At 44.1% G+C, this 21,613-nt stretch overlaps 2 protein-coding genes across 2 annotated transcripts; one reads left to right on the forward strand and one right to left on the reverse strand.

The window, feature by feature from the left end:
• Window positions 1–1,809: 1,809 nt before the first annotated feature.
• LOC117404211 (E3 ubiquitin-protein ligase TRIM39-like) lies at window positions 1,810–8,729 on the reverse strand. The gene is made up of 6 exons (XM_034007011.3): window positions 8,312–8,729; window positions 7,584–7,923; window positions 5,655–5,750; window positions 5,339–5,572; window positions 4,649–4,799; window positions 1,810–2,657 (listed from the first exon to the last, which is right to left on the reverse strand). The coding sequence occupies exons 1-6, from the start codon at window positions 8,575–8,577 to the stop codon at window positions 2,116–2,118; spliced, it is 1,629 nt and encodes a 542-aa protein (XP_033862902.3). The 5' UTR covers window positions 8,578–8,729; the 3' UTR covers window positions 1,810–2,115.
• A 1,956-nt stretch (window positions 8,730–10,685) lies between these two features.
• On the forward strand, window positions 10,686–20,524 carry LOC117404210 (E3 ubiquitin-protein ligase TRIM39-like). Its single transcript, XM_034007010.3, has 6 exons — window positions 10,686–11,156; window positions 11,374–11,713; window positions 12,474–12,569; window positions 12,652–12,885; window positions 13,158–13,308; window positions 19,528–20,524. The coding sequence occupies exons 1-6, from the start codon at window positions 10,894–10,896 to the stop codon at window positions 20,073–20,075; spliced, it is 1,632 nt and encodes a 543-aa protein (XP_033862901.3). The 5' UTR covers window positions 10,686–10,893; the 3' UTR covers window positions 20,076–20,524.
• The last annotated feature ends 1,089 nt before the right edge of the window (window positions 20,525–21,613 follow it).

Genomic DNA, 21,613 nt, shown 5'->3' on the forward strand with positions numbered 1-21,613 from the left:
ATTTAGTAAAAACAACCTACAAGGAAATAAAATGTTAACAATAATTTTTTATGAAGAACCATATATTAATGTGCTAAAGAATACAAAACTAATTGAAATTGAAGCACTCTTAGCAATGTGAATCAGTCCATCTCTTGCATATTTTGTAGCTTTAGATAGCAACCATAGGAATACACAGTAGCGATTCTGTTGAATATTCATAATAAAATAATATTTAATATACACAAGGAGCAACATCCTTATTTTTTCAAAAATATGAAGCATAATTGGTTTAATAGTTTAACCCACACACACACACACACACTTTTTAACCATCTGGTATCCTTTTTTAACATTTTTACATGTACACTAGTCTCATATATTTAAAATTGATCTATAGACTGCACAAAATCACGTTGGTTTTTTTGCCCGGCTCTCATGGGCCCCTTGCTGGCCAGTGGGCTCCGGGGAAAAATCCCTCTCGGTGGGTCTGAGTAAGAGTCCCAGCTTCCCTGACAGAAGGCGGCAGAGCATTCCACAATGTTTTACAAGAAAAGACCCTTTGTTATTCACCCAAGGAATAACCAGCAGCCCTGCATCCTCTCATCTAAGAGTGCGGTTAGGAGCATACAGGGTCCAAACTCAACTGAGGCCTGGCTCCACACTACCATGACTACCAGCAGCAGCAGGTACAGAAAGCATTCTACTGAGACGCCACTGGCTATCCTAAAGGAGTAGCTTTCCCCAGCAGTAGGGGGCTCCACTTGCACCAGAGTCCCAGCCTTAACCCAGCAGCAAGAAGCTGGACTGTACCAGGAGGCCCAGTCTGTCTAACTCTTTTTAATTTACAGTACGGAGAAAGGTTGGTGTTGACTGTCATTCACTTATTTAATTTATTTGCCTGTAATTTTGGATTAGTAAACTCTGAGGGCTATGATGATATCTACAGCTGTGAACAATGCCCATTCATTATTCTCCTGAAAACTCACCCTGTTGAACTTGATCAGGTTGTTGCACTTAGAGATATGTCTACGTGAGAAATTCATTGATAAAACTTCTGACGAGTGTTTGAACAATTGGTTGGTCTTGGATTCAGAAAAAGAGGAATCAAGATTGTCACCGCCAAATGACCCAGAGGGTAGAGAGAAGAAATAGGAGTTATAAGAGAGTACTTTTAGAAGTAAGAGAGCTGGAAGGAGATTAAAGAAAATGGATCCTCAGAACAAATTAGTTGGCTAGATCATTATACAGTCAGCACTCACAGTTAAATGCGTGTGACGCACATCTGATTATTTTATTTTGGTCTGTTTTTCAGGGAACACAAAAAAAAGATACAATGTCAAAAATATATCTCTGAAAGGACTGTGTCTTAAAATAAGCAGGCTTCCGTTTAGATGTACTGTAGTTGGTTTTGTTGATACAGTACTATATTTTCAACAGTATTTTAATTCAGAACAAAATGAATCTCAAAATATCACCTTGCCAAAAGAGACGACACGTGGACTGTAATACACTACGTACTTTTAAATCCGGTACGTATTGTAGCAGTGTGTAAAATTCCCTGTTAACAACCCAACAGCAAAATGAAATCTAAATGTTACCCATGCACAGAACTGTGTAAAACATAAAAGGCAATGCAATTTAGCAAAAGATTTTTTTTAAAAAATCATTTTCCAGAATTAAAACAGTATCCAAAGTCAGTATTCACAACTGCAGAATATAGTGTTCAATAAGCCCCTAATCTACTAAAGATCAGAGATTTAAAAAAAAGGACATCACAATATCTCACACTGTTTAACGATTATATATGTGTGTGTGTGTGTTTGTGTGTGTGTGTGTGTGTGTGTGTGTGTGTGTGTGTGTGTAATTAAAATAAGAACTATTCAAAAGTATTTCAAACATCAGACAAAGGTAAGGGTACAGTGAGAAACAAATACATCATTTGAATCAAGTAACTCTAAGATGACAGAAAGGGTTTTACCAGCACAATATTACTTATGCGTTCTATAGAAAACAACACATTCAAACCACTAGAATTGAATCCTTCAGTTATTTATTTATCTTTTTGTGACTGTGTTATTTTTTTCCTTTCACATAAAATGGAGACGATAATTTAAAGTAAAAGGATTTGTGAATTTAATCTGTGTATGTATGTGAGCAGATGATCAGTGAAGCTGCATTTTTACCATCAGAGTAACCAGGAGAAATCAACGGATAGAGTTTCTCAGTGAAGGTGTCAGTGAAAGTGTAGATGAGAGATCTGGTCTCCACATTGTAAAAGGAGAGCTGCCCTCCCTCATAATCCAGATACACCCCCAGCTTCTGGGGTTTGGGGATCAGGAGGGGGGTCTCCGTACCAGTGGAAGCACTGAACAGATTTCTTCCATCATCCCGTAGCACAGTCCAGAAACCCTGCTGGGGGTTCACACTGAAATACCCCTTCCTCTGAGACGACTCTCTGGTGACTCCGAGTCTCCAGCTTATCTTCTCTCCCACTTCGACCTCCCAGTAGTGTCTCCCTGAGGTGAAGCCCTCCTTGCCCAGGGCATAGACATAATGATCAAATCTTTTTGAATTGTCAGGGAGAGGCTGTTGCTTATCTCCAGGTCTGACTTGCTTCCCATCCTCAGTTAGGATTAGTATAGGGTGTATTGTATCAGGGTCCAGAGTCACATCAACTGTGGAGAAGAGAGGTGGGGGTTAATAACATAATATTGTAGGTAACATGCGTCCCTCTCCACAGCTGTAAATACAAAATCCGAGCTCTCAGTTTCATGAAGAAAACAAAAATAGTAGATCGCTGTGATATAGATGTACATGGAATACTTGTGGTTAAGAATGTCCTTCCCAAGTTTCGATACAGTAGATTATACTGAAAGTATAACTGTGGTTTACTGGCAACAGGTGGAAAATTGATCTTAGTTTTCCCCATCAGTTATCAGTGTGTTACTGTATGAAATACATTATTGCTACGTGAGAAACACTGCCCCCTGCAGTTCAGTACATTAATAGCCTTAGATTAGAACATATCTCCCTGCAGCCTTTGCGAAAACTCAAATCTCAGTTTGTGTTTTTCTCCATAACCTCAGTTACCTAATTGAATTTCTATAAATGCAATAAGGCGCCATTTAAAAGCAGATCATTATCATTTTGTAGATCAAGCTATTCTGGGATAATGACATTAATTTTGTACAGATTTTGTCAGGGGTGAAATACTCAACTAAAAAGGGGTTTAAGCACAGCTGGGTGGAGCAGACCTGTTTTTTTTTCCTGTACGCAAACAGGAAATTGAGACAATTTGAGTGACGATGAATAAATACTTTTAAAACGTATACATATCTGTATAGTTAATACAAAATAAGCCTTCAAAAATAACTGATAAAATATAACCTATAATTCCTCATAAACAAAGAAGCTGGAAATACAGAACGCTGTGTACCCTCAGCTTGTATCACTCAGGCTTGTACTGTAATATAACACTTTAGTTAAACCTTCAAAAAGTATTAACAAGTATTATACCATGCAGTAACAGCTGCAGAGAGGGAGTTTTGTTTCATCATATCCTAAAAAAAAGGGAGGATGTTATAAAACTGTACTATGAAAAAATATATACAAAAAGGTCTAAGTCTAACAATGCACAATAGGGGATGCAATACTTGACTTTGTACTTGACTTGGCCATTTCAATCTCCATAGTATTCTCTGAAATCATCCCCATACTTTCCAGACCCTAGGTGCTCACCTATCAAATCATATAAATGTATATCAATTAATACAATACCTACATTAATGACATAATAAAACAATAACTATCCTGTTCCAATCACTTGCTGCCCAATTCCCAGCGAAATCTAACACAAGTATGATGATTTGCAATGCTGTTATGTCATAAAATGATATGCAAAACTGTAATATCCAGGAATAAGAGGTTGTTAAGGCATTACTTTGCCCCACTGAATTAACTATAAACAGTAGTAAGTTATATATTTTTTTCTTGTCTGTTTTTATACGGTTTCTGCCTGAAATACACATCACTTTTTTTGTAGTTCGTAGTTTCTACACGATAGTGGCAAAAAAACACATTTTCATAAAGTAAAAGCATTACAGTGGTTTTTTGGGATGTACACGCAAGTGAAAACTCAAATTGAGCTTAAATAATCTCTTCAAAAAAGAAATAAAATGAAATCTGATCAGAATGAAAGCTCAGCCAGTCAAAATGCAGTTATTATTATACTAGGGATAATTCTGTCCAAGAGCAGCTAACAGAAACAGAAGCCGTATGAGGAATCAGAATGCTAGCAGCACAGACTGTGCTGAATGAAATCTGGATAGCAGCTCAAATAACGGTACTGAAAACGGAGAATTTTACCACTGGATTTTGTAATTATTAATAAATTAGTCATCTAGCAGACGCTTTTATCCAAAGCGACTTAGAGACCAGGGGGTGAACTATGCATCAACTGCTGCTGCAGAGTCACTTCCAATAGGACCTCGTTTGTTTTACGTCTCATCCGAAGGATGGAGCACAAGGAGGTTAAGTGACTTGCTCAGGGTCACACACAGTGGGTCAGTGGCTGAGCTGGGATTTGAACCGGGAACCTCCTGGTAACAAGCCCCTTTCTTGAACCACTGAACCACCAAGTCTCCATTTTGTAAATACGTGCACCAACCTGCCACAGTTGCTTTCATGAACTCGATCTTCCAGAATCCCTCGAGGTGGTCTTTGAGTCGAGTCGCAGCTTTCCTCAGAGTCCAGAAAGAGTCGTCTATGTTATCAAAGAGCTGCTGAGCAGCAGGAGGGGTGCAGACAGACTGGAAACTCTACAGGGGGAGTGTGAAGAAAAAGGGTTCGTCAGCCAAGCTGCTCAAGGGATGCAACACTCAGCAATGAAACTAAACAAAAGTGCTTACCATGCTTTGAGTTAAATAAATACCATCATCCAATTCAGAACTCTTGTACTCGCCTATCGCTGTCTTAACCTTTTTTTCAACCTCCCATTGTAATGTTGTTGAAGCTGACACCTTGGGATCCTTCAGATGAGATTCTGGGATCAATAAGCTACTAACAACCAAACAAGCAAGATGGGCTGAATGGCCTCCTCTCGTTTGTAAACTTTCTTATGTTCTTATCTCCAGATTATTATTTCTCCCTACACCCCCTCTCGTCCCCTCCACTCCTCCACCACTGGCAGACTAGCCGCCCTCCGCTCCCCCACCTCCAGAGCCCGCTCCTTCTCCACCCTTGCCCCTCAGTGGTGGAACGACCTACCCACGGATATCAGGACTTCTAATAAATCAATGGTAATATGATTATGAGTATCAACACCCATTCTGTGCATCTTCATTAAACGTGGTCTGACCTGCAGAAAGTAGATGTGATCCTCCGTCTCAGAAAGCTGCTCCATCTCAGCCTTCCTCTTTCTCAGCTCCTGGATCTCCTGCTCCAGTTGTTCTCTTTGCTCGTCGGCCTGACTCACTGCAGCCTTCTCTTTAGCTCCAATCAGCTCTCCGACCTCTGTCCTGATTCTCTCAACGGTGCGGATCAGCTCAGACAGGACCTGCTCGCTTTCAGCCCTTTCCTTCTGTGCTGAGAGCTGGTTAGAGGAGGGAGGGAGTCAGTGACATGCCTCCCCTGACGATACCACGTCTTCGTTGTTAGACTGTTCTCGCACTCACCTTGAGCGACTCCAGAGCCTGATTCAGTCTCTCCAGCTTGTGCAGTCTCTCCTCAATTAGCTTTTCTATTTCCACCTGTCTCTCCCCCAGCTCCTTCTGCATAGAACAACATGAACACAGTGTGAACAGCTATACTTGGGGTACTAAAGTTTGATACCCAGAGCAATACCTCTGCAATGTTATTAAACTACAAAACATTTGGTGAACTGCAATTTTCAACTCTTTCCACATATTCAATTGGATTGAGGTAACTTTGACTGGGCCACTCCAGGACATTGACCTTTTTGTTTTTAAGCCACTCCAGTGTGGCTTTGGCTGTATGTTGGGGTCATTGTCCTGCTGGAAGATGAATCTTCTCCCAAGTCCCAGGTCTCTTGCAGACCTCAGCAGGTTTTTCTCCAGGATTTCTCTGAACTTTGCTGCATCCATTTTGCCCTCTATCTTCACAAGCTTTCCAGGCCCTGACACAGAGAAGCATCCCCATAGCATGATGCTGTCACCACCATGCTTCACGGTAGGGATGGTGTTCTCAGTATGATGTACGGTGTTAGGCTTGCACCAAACATAGCACTTAGCGTGGAGGCCAAAAAGCTCTATTTTGGTCTCATCAGACCATAGAATCTTCTTCCACTTGGTCTCAGAGTCTCCCACATGCCTTCTGGCAAACTCTAGCCGAGATTTGATGTGAGTTTTTTTCAACAATGGCTTTCTTTTTGCCACTCTCCCATAAAGGCCAGTTTTGTGAAGCACCCGGGCTATTGTTGCCATATGCACAGTGTCTCCCAACGCAGCCGTGGAAGACTGTATCTGTAAGTCCTTTAGAGTTGCCTCTTGGTGGCCTCTCTGACTAGTGCCCTTCTCGCCCAGATCGCCTGTTCTAGACAGATTCACAGTTGTGCCATATTCTCTCCATTTCTTAATAATGGACTTTACTGTGCTCCGGGGGATATTCAATGCCTTGGAAATGTTCTTATATCCTACCCGTGATTGGTGCTTTTGAAGAACCTTATTCCGGATTTTCTTTGAATGTTCCTTCATCTTCATGATGTAGTTTTTGTTAGGAAATGTACTAACCAACTGTGGGACCTCCCAGAGACAGGTGTATTTAACCTGAAATCATGTGAAACACCTTAATTGCACACAGGTGGACTCCATTCAACTAATTATGTGACTTCTAAAGACAACTGGTTGCAGCAGAGCTTATTCAGATGTGTCATAGCAAAGGGGGTGACTACTTATGCAATCAATTATTTTCTGTTTTATATTTGTAATTAATTTAGAACAATTTGTAGATTTTATTTTTCACTTTGACATTATGGACTTTAAATAAAATGTGGAAAATTATAAGGGGGTGGAATACTTTTGAGTGATATATATATATATACACACACATACATACATACATACCTTTACAGACCATGATACTGTTAGATTTAGATTGTCCAAACCAACTTCAATATAATTGAATAAGTGCTTCTATGTGTAGTGTGAAATACAAACAAATAGGCAGACCTCCATTATATAATGCACTCAATTAAACTGTGCTAAAAAGTACTATTATTTGTTTATTTTATCCAAGGTGATTTAGAGACTAGGGTGTGTGAACTGTGCATCAGCTGCTGAGTCACTTACAATTACGTCTCACCCGAAAGACTGAGCACAAGGAGGTTAAGTGACTTGCTCAGGGTCACACAATGAGTCAGTGGCTGAGGAGGGATTTGAACTGGGGACCTCCTGGTTACAAGCCCTTTTCTTTAACCACTGGACCACACAGCCTCCACAACCAGAATATAATTTAGCAAGCATCGTCCAGATCTACTCTAGACAATTTTTTTAAATGATTAAACTGACATTGGAGAATGAGGATAATAATAATAATAATAATAATAATAATAATAATAATAATAATAATAATAATAATAATAATACCTGTTTCTCCTCCCTCCCACGTTTACTGGAGACAACGGAATGGTCCAAATGATCAGTGCCAGTGCACAGCGCGCAGATACAGCTCCGATCGGTTCTGCAGTAAAGCTCCAGCAATCTCTGGTGCAGTTTGCAAAGCTTCTGCTCGAAGTCTCTCAGAGGCTGGACCAGCTCGTGTCTCTTCAGCACCGCGTTCTCGTAGTGTGGCTGCAGGTGCGCTTCGCAGTACGAGCCGAGGCACGTCAAACACGACCTGACCGCTCCGCGCTTTATCTCCCCGGTGCAGAAATCACAAGGCACGCCTCCGGACTCAGCAGAGACAGGAGCGGGAGCTGGGGAACCCCTTAATAAAATAACATGGAAACAACGTGTTAAATCGTTTTTAAATACCAATATGACTTCATATTGGTAATATATATGGTGCAGTATATAAAAGTAGCCAACAATGTCCTGTAGAAAAATGCTGAATGAATTCCCTTGCAATGTTAGGCATAATAAATGGTCCATCCTTTGTAATGAAAATCAATGAAAATTACAAATACATTTTAAGTACATAGCGAGATTTTAAACATAGCTTACAACGCAATACAAACGTAGTGCAGATCCAAAACACAGTATGAGAACTGTAATAGTTTGGAGAGGCTGTCATTGCGTGTCAAAGTTAAAACAAGACGCCTATTTTGAGAATATATTTTCTTTAGTACAATCAGAGGGCAAGGTACAATACATACCTTTTCGAGTCGTGTGTTCTCGTTTTCTTCAGTTCTTCCACAAATTCGTTAATGACGTTGCTTTTGCGCAGAACAGGTCTGGGATTAAAGGTCTCCCGGCACTGGGGGCAGCTGTACAGGCCGGTTTGGTCACTCTGGTCCCAGTAGCTCCCAATACAGTCCAGACAGAAGCTGTGTCCGCACGGAATGGTTGCGGGTTCGGTGAAGAGGTCCAGACACACGGAGCAGGAGAACTTCATCTCCTCTGGAGTCGCCGCTGTCGCCATCGCTGCTGATTGTCAGGGAGAGAGAGAAACTAAACTTAATGTCAGGAAGTCAGAACCGAGTTCTGAAATCAGTCTGCAAACACAGTAAGAAGGGGGCTGGCCTACGACCATTTAAAGAAGGATAGGACAATGATGTCTCAAAATGGTCGGGGCTAACACTGGAGCTCCAGTCCAGAGCCCGAAAGTGAGAGTTTGAGACATTGTTTTTCTTACCTATGAACGCGTAAATAACTGGAATAGTAGCCTGCAGCGATATTATTATTATTATTATTATTATTATTATTATTATTATTATTTTACTACGCAGTCAGGGATTATAAATTTGTAAGAAAGGCTGGAATTTCACTGTTCAGACATTTTTGTTAGAATAATAATAATAATAATAATAATAATAATAATAATAATAATAATAATAATACCTTTTACAAATGTCTTTGTCTTTTTCACCATGGGCGCTAAGTTTACTGCAGTTCATTTCACTAAAATAAAGGTAGTATTTGTAATATTTGTTACTTTAATTAAATTATTGAAGTCTTTAAAAAAAGAGTTATGAATAATCACAATAACCACAAAGTGTGATGTCATTAGTTGTATTAAACAGGTAGAGGTATTTAAACATCGGCCTGCCAAAAGGGACAGAATATTGGAGTCTGTTTAGGACAGGACATTATTTTTCGAGACTTCTTCACTTGTCGCCGTTAAAACAAAGCGTTGTAGACAGTAGATACACAAGAGGAAAAAAATGACGTGTGTTCTGAGGATGTGCTGTTGAGCACACGGCTGAATCTGAACTCTTTTTGCGGTCTTCTGTTCAAGGGAGGTGTCTGTTTAGAACCAGATTGGAAAGTAAAGAAATCATGTTCAGCGCTGAATCGGGCACTGAAGGCACTCCAGTATAGAGTCTACACACACAGCAGTATTATTATTATTATTATTATTATTATTATTATTATTATTATTATTTATTTCTTAGCCGACGCCCTTATCCAGGGGGACTTACAATTGTTACAAGATATCACATTATTTTTACATACAATTACCCATTTTACTGGAGCAATCTAGGTAAAGTACCTTGCTCAAGGGTACAGCAGCAGTAGGTACCTAGTAGCCTAGTAACCCCTAAATCTACACCCTACCCCTAAACCTAATGTCTACAACTAACCTAATCTCAACCCCTAAACCTAACTGTGTTACTATTAAAGTCATTTTTTACTATTATTTCAACAGCGCTTGTTTAGCGCCCTCTAGCGGCTACTACATCCGACGTCCACTAAAGCGCTTGATCCGGACCAGCTCTACCTGTTGGGAGGCTAGCAGGTACCTACTGGCCCATTCCTATCGGATGATTTTTGCTTGATAGCGTCCCATTGAATCGACTGATCTCAATCAGATCGGGTCTGTCTCCCTCTTTGAAAAGACCCTGTTGAATAAAAGCTGAATGCCATTTGTTCATACGCACAGATCATGAGCGGCTTCTGGCTGTCGGGCTTTCCAAGTCATTCTTTAGCACCTCGCACAAATAGAATACACGTATTGCTGCCCGATCTAATCTGAACCGTTGCATGATGTCCTCGTAAAGCAGATTGAATAAATGTATGCGTGCGGCCTTTACAGTGCTGCCGGCTCCCGGTGCAAAGGCTGAACTCGATGCTCCTCGTTTATCACAACAACAGCATTACCCATACATGCAGGGCCAGCACACAAATTCATTGTTTACAATATGCCAGTTCCTATTATTATTATTATTATTATTATTATTATTATTATTATTATTATTATTATTATTATTATTATTATTATTATTTATTTCTTAGCAGACGCCCTTATCCAGGGCGACTTACAATTGTTACAACATATCACATTATACATTATTTCACATTTTACAGATATCACATTATTTTTACATACAATTACCCATTTATACAGTTGGGTTTTTACTGGAGCAATCTAGGTAAAGTACCTTGCTCAAGGGTACAGCAGCAGTGTCCCCCACCTGGGATTGAACCCACAACCCTCCGGTCAAGTCCAGAGCCCTAACCACTACTCCACGCTGCTATGGTGAACGCTAGGCTAATAAGCATTTAGGACAGACCTTAAATATTACTAAACATTTTGTGTATCACTTCAAACTCCCAAATGAGCAGTTAATGGGGAGATAACAAGCCACGCAGTCAGAATTTTGGCACCGACAGTTTTGAGTAAAGACTTATATTGCCAAACCCCTGCAGTGTTTGCTAACTGATTTCGTAACTCCTCTCTGACTTCCTGGAGTTTTAAGTTTCGTTTTTTCAGCTTTTCCCCTGACTGACAGCAGCGATGGCGACAGCGGCGTCTCCAGAGGATAAGTTCTGTTGCTCAATGTGTCTGGACCTCTTCACCGAGCCAGCGACTATTCCGTGCGGACACAGCTTCTGTCTGGACTGTATTGGGAGCTACTGGGACCTGAGTGACCAAACCGGCCTGTACAGCTGCCCCCAGTGCCGGGAGACCTTTAATCCCAGACCTGTTCTGCGCAGAAGCAACGTCCTTAACGAATTGGTAGAAGAACTGAAGAAAACGAGAACACCCGACTCGAAAAGGTATGTATTGTACCTGTGCTGTAGCCCTCTGATAATACTAAAGAAAATAGATTCTCGAAATAGGCGTGCTAAAATATCGCTATGTACTTAAAATGTATTTGTATTTTTCATTCGTGTTTTTTTTTTTACATTTAATTTAAAACACGGTGTTCATTGTAATGTTAAAAAAAGTATGCACCATTTATTTAAAAAATATTTAATGTCTTATTTTACTCAGGGGTTCCCCAGCTCCCGCTCCTGTCTCTGCTGAGTCCGGAGGCGTGCCTTGTGATTTCTGCACCGGGGAGATAAAGCGCGGAGCGGTCAGGTCGTGTTTGACGTGCCTCGGCTCGTACTGCGAAGCGCACCTGCAGCCACACTACGAGAACGCGGTGCTGAAGAGGCACGAGCTGGTGCAGCCTCTGAGAGACTTCGAGCAGAAGCTTTGCAAACTGCACCAGAGATTGCTGGAGCTTTACTGCAGAACCGATCGGAGCTGTATCTGCGCGCTGTGCACTGGCACTGATCATTTGGACCATTCCGTTGTCTCCAGTAAACGTGGGAGGGAGGAGAAACAGGTATTATTATTATTATTATTATTACTATTATTAGTTGGTTTGGGCAATCTAAATCTAAGAGTATCATGGCCAGTAAGTATATATGTCGGCACTCTGTTAATTTTTACATGTGCATAGAGTGGATATACTGTAGGATGGGTTAATCTACTTATTTATGGGATAAGTACTTGCTATTTACCAGATTTACTTGCATGCTAATTAAGAACAACACTATTATATGTTATTTGCAACACATATTAGGGCAGCAGTGTGGAGTAGTGGTTAGGGCTCTGGACTCTTGACCGGAGGGTTGTGGGTTCAATCCCAGGTGGGGGACACTGCTGCTGTACCCTTGAGCAAGGTACTTTACCTAGATTGCTCCAGTAAAAAAACAACTGTATAAATTGGTAATTGTATGTAAAAATAATGTGTAAAAAAATAATGTAATTGTATGTAAAAATAATGGATATTTTGTAAGTCGCCCTGGATAAGGGCGTCAGCTAAGAAATAAATAATAATATTAACCTGCCCTGATGTTACGATGAAACTTGGCAATGCTCAATATAGAGTGCTTTATCATGTGAATCGTATCGTGCACATTGCAATTATAATACAGATTAATCCACAGCTGCTTTACACAGTGCAACTACAGTTTGAGAATAGCACTTTCTGCGACAGGCTTTATAGTTTAATAACATTGCAGAGGTATTGCTCTGGGTATCCCACTTCATTACCCCAAGAAGTATAGCTGTTCACACTGTGTTCATGTTGTTCTGTGCAGAAGGAGCTGGGGGAGAGACAGGTGGAAATAGAAAAGCTAATTGAAGAGAGACTGCACAAGCTGGAGAGACTGAATCAGGCTCTGGAGTCGCTCAAGGTGAGTGCGAGAACAGTCTAACAAAGAAGACGTGGTATCGTCAGGGGAGGCATGTCACTGACTCCCTCCCTCCTCTAACCAGCTCTCAGCACAGAAGGAAAGGGCTGAAAGCGAGCAGGTCCTGTCTGAGCTGATCCACTCCGTTGAGAGAATCAGGATGGAGGTGGGGGAGCTGATTGGTGCTAAAGAGAAGGCTGCAGTGAGTCGGGCCGACGAGCAAAGAGAACAACTGGAGCAGGAGATCCAGGAGCTGAGAAAGAGGAAGGCTGAGATGGAGCAGCTTTCTGAGACAGAGGATCACATCCACTTTCTGCAGGTCAGACCACGTTTAATGAAGATGCACAGAATGGGTCTTCAGTATCACAGACTTTAAAACATATTGATGCTCATTATTGTGGTAGTATTTATTTAGCTCAAAGCATGGTAAATAGTTTTGTTCAGTTTCGTCTCTGGTCTTTATGCAAGATCCTGGGGTCCCCCTGATTATTTCCTGTACACATTGAAAGACCTCCCCAGCTGCTCAGTCCAGTGTTGCAGCCCTTGAGCAGCTTGGCTGACAAACCCTTTTTCTCCACACTCCCCCTGTAGAGTTTCCAGTCTGTCTGTGCCCCTCCTGCTGCTCAGCAGCTCTTTGATAACATAGACGACTCTTTCTGGACTCTGAGGAAAGCTGTGACTCGACTCAAAGACCACCTCGAGGGATTCTGGAAGATTGAGCTCATGAAAGCAACTATGGCAGGTTGGTACGCATATGTAACCCCAGTACAAAATTACTCTTATAGTACCAGATGATATAACAATTTTCTCTGAATAAGGCTGAATAAGAACATAAGAAAGTTTACAAACGAGAGGAGGCCATTCAGCCCATCTTGCTCGTTTGGTTGTTAGTAGCTTATTGATCCCAGAACCTCATCAAGCAGCTTCTTGAAGGATCCCAGAGTGTCAGCTTCAACATTATTACTGGGGAGTTGGTTCCAGACCCTCACAATTCTCTACGTAAAAAAGTGCCTCCTATTTTCTGTTCTGAATGCCCCTTTTATCTAATCTCCATTTGTGACCCCTGGTCCTGGTTTCTTTTTTTAGGTTGAAAAAGTCCCCTGGGTCGACATTGTCTATACCTTTAGAATTTTGAATGTTTGAATCAGATCGCTGCGTAGTCTTCTTTGTTCAAGACTGAATAGATTAAATTATTTTAGCCTGTCTGCATACGACATGGCTTTTAAACCCGGGATAATTCTGGTCGCTCTTCTTTGCACTCTTTCTAGAGCAGCAATATCCTTTTTGTAACAAGGTGACCAGAACTCAACACAATATTCTAGGTGAGGTCTTACTAATGCATTGTAAAGTTTTAACATTACTTCCCTTGATTTAAATTCAACACTTTTCACTATATATCTGAGCATCTGTGACAGTCTGGCTCGCAGTGGTGTGGTGGATGACGTCACGGACCAGGAAGTAACTGACTCCAAACAGTGGATGGGCGGGTGAAACCGAGTGCCAAAGCACTCAGCGTATTTAATAATAAATAAACAAAAGATTTAAACAAAATACAAACAAAAGGGCACGAGGGCCAAACGAATAAATAAACAAACAAGTAAGTGCCGTGCTGGATTATCCAGCACGTATTAGCAATTGTTTTTTTAAATATTATTCCTTCTCTCCGCTCCCCGTACTCTCTACTCCAACACCCCAACATCAAGTGCAGAGAGCTGCAGGTTTATATACTCTGGCCGAGGGATTAACTAGTTGGTAATTATCTTATTATCCCCCGGCCAGAGTCTGCACGCGTTTGGTAAGGATGCATGACTGTCAGCTATTTAAGTAATCAGTAGCTGATCAGCCATGCATCCTCACGGGGTTTTTAAATAATAATAAAAGACGCGGCGCTTTTACCCGCGCCGCAAACAAAAATACAAATAATAATAAATAGGGGCGGGACACTCCGCCACACATGCCCCCCCTTGTGCGCAGCACACATGGCCCCAACGGCCACCTCCCCCCTCAGTCTTAAAGTCCCGGAAGAGGGGGAAGCAAGTTACTTCTGGGGGGTGGCCATGGTGGAATCTCTGGCACCCCCCCATTCTTCGTGGCCGGCAGCTCCCTCTTCCGGGGCTCCCGCCACACTCTATCCTGCCGCGAAAGTGCGGCTGGGGAAGCTGGTCTCCTGACCTCTCCCCCCTTCTTCATGGCCGGCAGTTCCCCTCCGTGGGGCTCCGACCACATGATCTCCAGCCGCGAAAGTGCGGCTGGGGGAGCTGGTCTCCTGACCTCCCCCCCTTTCTTCATTTCTGGCAGCTCCCTTTCATGGAGCTCCGGCCATCGTGTAGCGACCCCAGGCGAAGCAGGATCCCTGGCGACCCCAGGCAAAGCCGGACCCTCGACGACCCCAGGCGAAGCAGGATCCCTGGCGACCCCAGGCGACGGCAGCAGCAGCGGACCCTCGGAAGGCGACGGCAGCAGCAGCGGACCCTCGGAAGGCGACGGCAGCAGCAGCGGACCCTCGGAAGGCGACGGCAGCAGCAGCGGACCCTCGGAAGGCGACGGCAGCCGCAGCGGACCCTCGGAAGGCGACGGCAGCCGCAGCGGACCCTCGGAAGGCGAACTCGGGAGGGGAGCCCCTGGCCATGGAGGCGGCAGCGGGAGCTCCACTTCTCCCTCGTACCCTGTGTCCTGTGGAGAACAAAAGGCAGCCCCAGGCGATGCAGAACAGCCATCCCCAGGCAATGGCGATGGTGGGAGGGGAAAGCAGTCCTCCCACAGCGGCTGAGACGGAACCAGCAGGTATTTACCCTCTGCTGGTGGAGCTGGGAGTGGCAAGCAGTCCTCCCACGGCGGCTGAGGCGGAACCAGCAGGTATTCATCCTCTGCTGGTGGAGGTGGGAGGGGCAAGCAGTCCTCCCACGACGGTTGAGGCAGAACCAGCAGGCATTCACCCTCTGCTGGTGGAGGTGGGAGGGGCAAGCAGTCCTCCCATGACGGTGGAGGCGGAACCAGCAGGCATTTACCCTCTGCTGGTGGAGGTGGGAGGGGCAAGCAGTCCTCCCACGACGGTGGATGTGGAACCAGCAGGCATTCACCCTCTGCTGGTGGAGGTGGCGGAGGCAGAGGCAGCTCTTGCTGCTCTGCTCCTGGTGATGGTGGAGACAGAAGCAGCTCCTGCTGCTCTGCTCCTGGTGGTGGTGGAGACAGAGGCAGCTCCTGCTGCTCTGCTCCTGGTGGTGGTGGAGGCAGAGGCGATGGGGCGGATGCTGGCCACTCAGAGGGAGGCTGTGGCGGTGCTGGCTCCCTCTGCTGTGGCGGCTGGGCTGGCGTGTGCCGTGCTCCCTTCAGCAGCATAAATAGAGGCTGCTGGGGAACACCAGCATCCTGCCCTTCTCCCCCCCAGAAAAATTCAGGGGGTTGAGCCTGTAACTCCTCCCCTTCTGGCTCTTGGGACTGCAGCTTGGGTCCTAAGGCTGTGGAAGCGCAGACTTCCACCTCTTGGGCTATGGACGCACCGACTCCCCCCTCTTTGGGCTGTGGACGCACAGACTCCTCCCTCTTGGGCTGTGGACGCACCGACTCCTCCCTCTTGGGCTGTGGACGTTCGGGCTCCTCCCACTCGGGCGTAGGACGTTCGGGCTCCTCCCACTCGGGCGTAGGACGTTCGGGCTCCTCCCACTCGGGCGTAGGACGTTCGGGCTCCTCCCACTCGGGCGTAGGACGTTCGGGCTCCTCCCACTCGGGCGTAGGACGTTCGGGCTCCTCCCACTCGGGCGTAGGACGTTCGGGCTCCTCCCCAGGCTGTGGAGGCGAAACCAGCAGGCATTCTCCCTCTGCTGGTGGAGACGGTAGCGATGGCTCCTCTCCCTCTGATGCTGGAGACGGTAGCGATGGCTCCTCTCCCTCTGATGCTGGAGATGGCAGCGATGGCTCCTCTCCCTCTGATGCTGGAGATGGCAGCGATGGCTCCTCTCCCTCTGATGCTGGAGACGGTAGCGATGGCTCCTCTCCCTCTGATGCTGGAGACGGTAGCGATGGCTCCTCTCCCTCTGATGCTGGAGACGGCAGCGATGGCTCCTCTCCCTCTGGCGCTGGAGACGGCAGCGATGGCTCCTCTCCCTCTGGCGCTGGAGACGGCAGCGATGGCTCCTCTCCCTCTGGCGCTGGAGACGGCAGCGATGGCTCCTCTCCCTCTGGCGCTGGAGACGGCAGCGATGGCTCCTCTCCCTCTGGCGCTGGAGATGGCAGCGATGGCTCCTCTCCCTCTGGCGCTGGAGACGGCAGCGATGGCTCCTCTCCCTCTGATGCTGGAGACGGCAGCGATGGCTCCTCTCCCTCTGGCGCTGGAGACGGCAGCGATGGCTCCTCTCCCTCTGGCGCTGGAGACGGCAGCGATGGCTCCTCTCCCTCTGGCGCTGGAGACGGCAGCGATGGCTCCTCTCCCTCTGGCGCTGGAGACGGCAGCGATGGCTCCTCTCCCTCTGCTGGTGGAGACGGTAGCGATGGCTCCTCTCCCTTTTGTGCTGGAGATGGCAGCAGCAGGGTCTCTCCCATATCCGCAGCCAGGTAGTTGAACACCATGGCTGCGATGTCTGGGAGGGAAGCTGGGTGGTGTTGCTGTTCCCAGGCCTCCCAGCGCTCCCCATCTCTTGCCCACAGGAGGTTGATCACTGCAGGGAGGGCTTCCTCATAATCCCTCCCCGGCTCCACCAGCCAGTCCCAGACTCCCTCAGAGGAGAGTGCATTCGTCCTCTTTGGAGGATGCAGATCCTCCCTCACTGGACGCTCTGGCTCCTCTTTCTCCTGCCATGGAGGGGGTTGGTCGGGTGCTACGTGACCCACCTCCCCAACAGCGAAGCACCACTCCTCACCTTTCAAGCAGGTGGGGCAGACGTCCAGCATGGTTGAGCTACAGTGGGACCTGCGACCGGCCCCACGCTGCTGTAGCTGCTGCTTCCTCCGTCCGCTTCTTCCCATATTTTTTTTTTTTCCCCCCAAAAACACACAAAAACACTTTGAAAAAAAACGAACAAAAAAACGATCTTTTCTTTCCTGGTCCGGCTATTGGAGGCGTTTGTTTTGTCCCACGCAGGACACCATATGTGACAGTCTGGCTCGCAGTGGTGTGGTGGATGACGTCACGGACCAGGAAGTAACTGACTCCAAACAGTGGATGGGCGGGTGAAACCGAGTGCCAAAGCACTCAGCGTATTTAATAATAAATAAACAAAAGATTTAAACAAAATACAAACAAAAGGGCACGAGGGCCAAACGAATAAATAAACAAACAAGTAAGTGCCGTGCTGGATTATCCAGCACGTATTAGCAATTGTTTTTTTAAATATTATTCCTTCTCTCCGCTCCCCGTACTCTCTACTCCAACACCCCAACATCAAGTGCAGAGAGCTGCAGGTTTATATACTCTGGCCGAGGGATTAACTAGTTGGTAATTATCTTATTATCCCCCGGCCAGAGTCTGCACGCGTTTGGTAAGGATGCATGACTGTCAGCTATTTAAGTAATCAGTAGCTGATCAGCCATGCATCCTCACGGGGTTTTTAAATAATAATAAAAGACGCGGCGCTTTTACCCGCGCCGCAAACAAAAATACAAATAATAATAAATAGGGGCGGGACACTCCGCCACAGCATCTTGATGGCCTTTTTTTATAGCTTCCCCACATTGTCTAGATGAAGACATTTCTGAGTCAACATAAACTCATAGGTCTTTTTCATAGATTCCTTCTTCAATTTCAGTATTTCCCATATGATATTTATAATGCACATTTTTCTTGTCTGCATGCAATACCTTACAATTTTCTCTGTTAAATGTCATTTGCCATGTGTCCGCCCATTTCTGAATGCTGTCTAGATCATTTTGAATGACCTTTGCTGCTGCATCAGTGTTTGCCACTCCTCCTATTTTTGTGTCGTCTGCAAATTTAACAAGTTTGCTTACTATACCAGAATCTAAATCATTAATGTAGATTAGGAATAGCAGAGGACCTAATACTGATCCCTGTGGTACACCACTGGTTACCTCGCTCCATTTTGAGGTTTCTCCTCTAATCAGTATGTTCTGTTTTCTACATGTTAACCACTCCCTAATCCATGTGCATGCATTTCCTTGAATCCCTACTGCATTCAGTTTGAGAATTAATCTTTTATGCAGGACTTTGTCAAAAGCTTTTTGGAAATCTATAATATTGGAAAAACATTTTGGAATTGGTTTTAGCCTCCTTAGCAATGTTCATTTCTATCTCTCTCTTGGCCTTTCTAACTTCCTTTTTGACTTGTGTTTGCAGTTCCAAGTACTTTTTCTGTGTACTTTGTTTTTGGTCCCTTTTAAACGCTCTGTAAAGTGCCTTTTTTCGCTGAATAGTTTTTTCTTAATTGATCTATTAAACCATTTTGGCCATTTTGTTTTAGATTTAGATTTGTCTATTTTTGGAATGTAATTGTTTTGCACCTCTAGTACTACATTTAAAAAAAACAGCCATCCTTTTTCTGTGGATGTTTTCTCTATTTTACTCCAATCTACTTCTGTTAGTCTCTGTTTCATACCTTCATAGTTTGCTTTTCTAAAATTATAAACCTTAGCTTTACTCATTACTTTTTGGGTTTCAAAAATCACTTCAAAGCAGACCATGTTGTGGTCTGAATTTGCCAATGGTTCTCTGACCTCTGTTTTAGTTATTCTGTCTTCGTTATTTGAAAAGACAAAATCAAGGCATGCCTCCCCTCTAGTCGGTGCCTTGGCAATTATAATTATTATGAAGACAAACACAAGAGGTGCTTTGATTTTTCCTAAGGTCTTCAGTTTGGAAAATAATAATTTAAAACAGCAGGAGGTGGTGTTTCAAGTATTGCAGAGGTTTCTGTTATAAAACTTGGTAAGGACATTCTTTATTGTTATTGGCAGTTAATTATTATGTTACTGACATGTTTATTATGTTATTACCACCATATCCCCACAGTTGACATGACCCTGGACCCTGATACAGCCCAGCCCTCTCTCATCTTGTCTAAAGATGGGATGCATGTCCGACATGGAGATAAGCAACAGGCCCTCTCTGACAATCCAAGGAGATTTGATAGCAAAGTCTTTGTCCTGGGCAAGGAGGGCTTCACCTCAGGGAGACACTACTGGGAGGTGGAAGTGGGAGAGAAGATATGCTGGAGACTTGGAGTCACCGGAGAGTCTTCTCAGAGGAAAGGGAATGTCACTGTGAACCCGCAGCAGAGTTTTTGGACTGTGCTACGGGATGATGAAAGCAACGACTTCTGTGCTGCGACTGACCCCGTGACCCCTCTTCCCAAGAACCTGAAGCCCCGGAAGCTGGGGGTGTATCTGGATTATGAGGGAGGGCAGCTCTCCTTTTACAATGTGGAGACCAGATCTCTCATCTACACTTTCACTGACACCTTCACTGAGAAACTATATCCATTGTTTTCTCCTGGCCTTTATTATTCTGGTAAAAATCCAGCCCCGTGTATCATCTGCCCACATACATACACAGATTAAGAAGTAATACTGTGCTGCTAAAACCCTTGCTATCTTCTTCAAGGGTTTTAGCAGGGTTTGACCTCTGTATGATGTTTGAGATTATTTTGAATGATTCTTATTACAAATACAAGGTCTTCAGTTCTAGATTCCTAGATTTGACATGTGTAACATGCTAGAGCATTGTCTTTATATTGTACGGGCAGCAGTGTGGAGTAGTGGTTAGGGCTCTGGACTCTTGACTGGAGGGTTGTGGGTTCAATCCCAGGTGGGGGACACTGCTGCTGTACCCTTGAGCAAGGTACTTTACCTAGATTGCTCCAGTAAAAACCCAACTGTATAAATGGGTAATTGTATGTAAAAAATAATGTGACATCTGTATAATGTGAAATAATGTATAATGTGATATCTTGTAACAATTGTAAGTCGCCCTGGATAAGGACATCTGCTAAGAAATAAATATCTCAGTAACTGGAGATGTGGTTTTATGATCATGTTTTCAGTGCCATTACTCCAGTCTTTACTGGAAACATTACGACTAAGAAACAAACACCTGAGTAGCTGAGATATTAATATACTATTAGTTCTTAAGCGCAGGCATCATAGGTATACATGCATTCACAGGTACGTTCCACAGCATGCATCATATGTACGCTCTTGTTGGTGCAATAGCAACAGCTATCCACTAGGTGGCGACATAGACCGAAGGGAGTACTCTAAGAATCCGATTCGTGGCTTAATCTCTTTTAAAAGTGCACATGGTAAGGTACTTTTTTTTTTTTGACAACTTGACAACTCATAAGTTCATTGAGTGACAAAGTAAACAGTGCTTAAAGAAATGCTAACCCGTTTTAAAAACAGCAGCTTCACTCTTATTATTGTAAATGTTTAGGAAACAGAAACTAACACCCCTTCTATACATGAATATCACATGGAGAGGTTTTGTTTTTAGTTTTGACTCCAACACCAAAAGCCTTTTGTAATTGCTGCTTTTATAGTGACTTTACCCGCTGTTATACTACTGAATCTCCAGCAGAGGGCAGACTTGGTGTGTTCTTTATTGGAAACTTTAAACAGTATCTATGCTGCACATTGTTTTTACCGTAAGTACATACCGTATTACTTTGAATTTCCGCCGCCCTTGAAAAAGCTCCGCATTTAGATATCAGGTTTGTAATAGACGCCTCCCTCAATAATAAAACGACCCTACACCAGCTCAAATAAATGCAGCACTTAGTAAAGAAACGCGTACAAAACACAGTATAGTAAAACATTACAAATAGAAACAAAATGAATTGAATAAACGACCTCAACAGCTTCCAGTTTAAAAATTAAGTTGTAGGACTTTTTCGCCATCCTGATCAAGTTGCATCTGCAGAAATCAATTTAAATACTCGCCTCTCTCTGGAAATACTGTTCCAATTTAAAATACTCTGAGGTGTTAATTCAGTTATACGGTTTGCATAGACTCGTAGGTACTGAATCTCAAAAGTGTCTTCTGGTAGTCCGAAACCAGCTGCCTCTGTCTGTTTTAAACCCAGTGGCTGTAAAACTATTCC

Source organism: Acipenser ruthenus, chromosome 56 (genome assembly GCF_902713425.1).
Source record: "Acipenser ruthenus chromosome 56, fAciRut3.2 maternal haplotype, whole genome shotgun sequence".
Taxonomy (NCBI): Eukaryota; Metazoa; Chordata; class Actinopteri; order Acipenseriformes; family Acipenseridae; genus Acipenser; species Acipenser ruthenus.

What these genes read in the sequence shown, in the direction of transcription:
- LOC117404211 (XM_034007011.3), bottom strand. Translation starts at nt 8,577, where the DNA reads ATGGCGACAGCGGCGACTCCAGAGGAGATGAAGTTCTCCTGCTCCGTG. An exon ending in GTGGGAGGGAGGAGAAACAG is followed by an intron (nt 5,751 to 7,583) that starts GTATTATTATTA and finishes TGTTCTATGCAG; the next exon opens with AAGGAGCTGGGGGAGAGACA. An exon ending in ATCACATCTACTTTCTGCAG is followed by an intron (nt 4,800 to 5,338) that starts GTCAGACCACGT and finishes CTCCCCCTGTAG; the next exon opens with AGTTTCCAGTCTGTCTGCAC.
- LOC117404210 (XM_034007010.3), top strand. Translation starts at nt 10,894, where the DNA reads ATGGCGACAGCGGCGTCTCCAGAGGATAAGTTCTGTTGCTCAATGTGT. An exon ending in AGAACACCCGACTCGAAAAG is followed by an intron (nt 11,157 to 11,373) that starts GTATGTATTGTA and finishes TATTTTACTCAG; the next exon opens with GGGTTCCCCAGCTCCCGCTC. An exon ending in AGGCTCTGGAGTCGCTCAAG is followed by an intron (nt 12,570 to 12,651) that starts GTGAGTGCGAGA and finishes TCCTCTAACCAG; the next exon opens with CTCTCAGCACAGAAGGAAAG.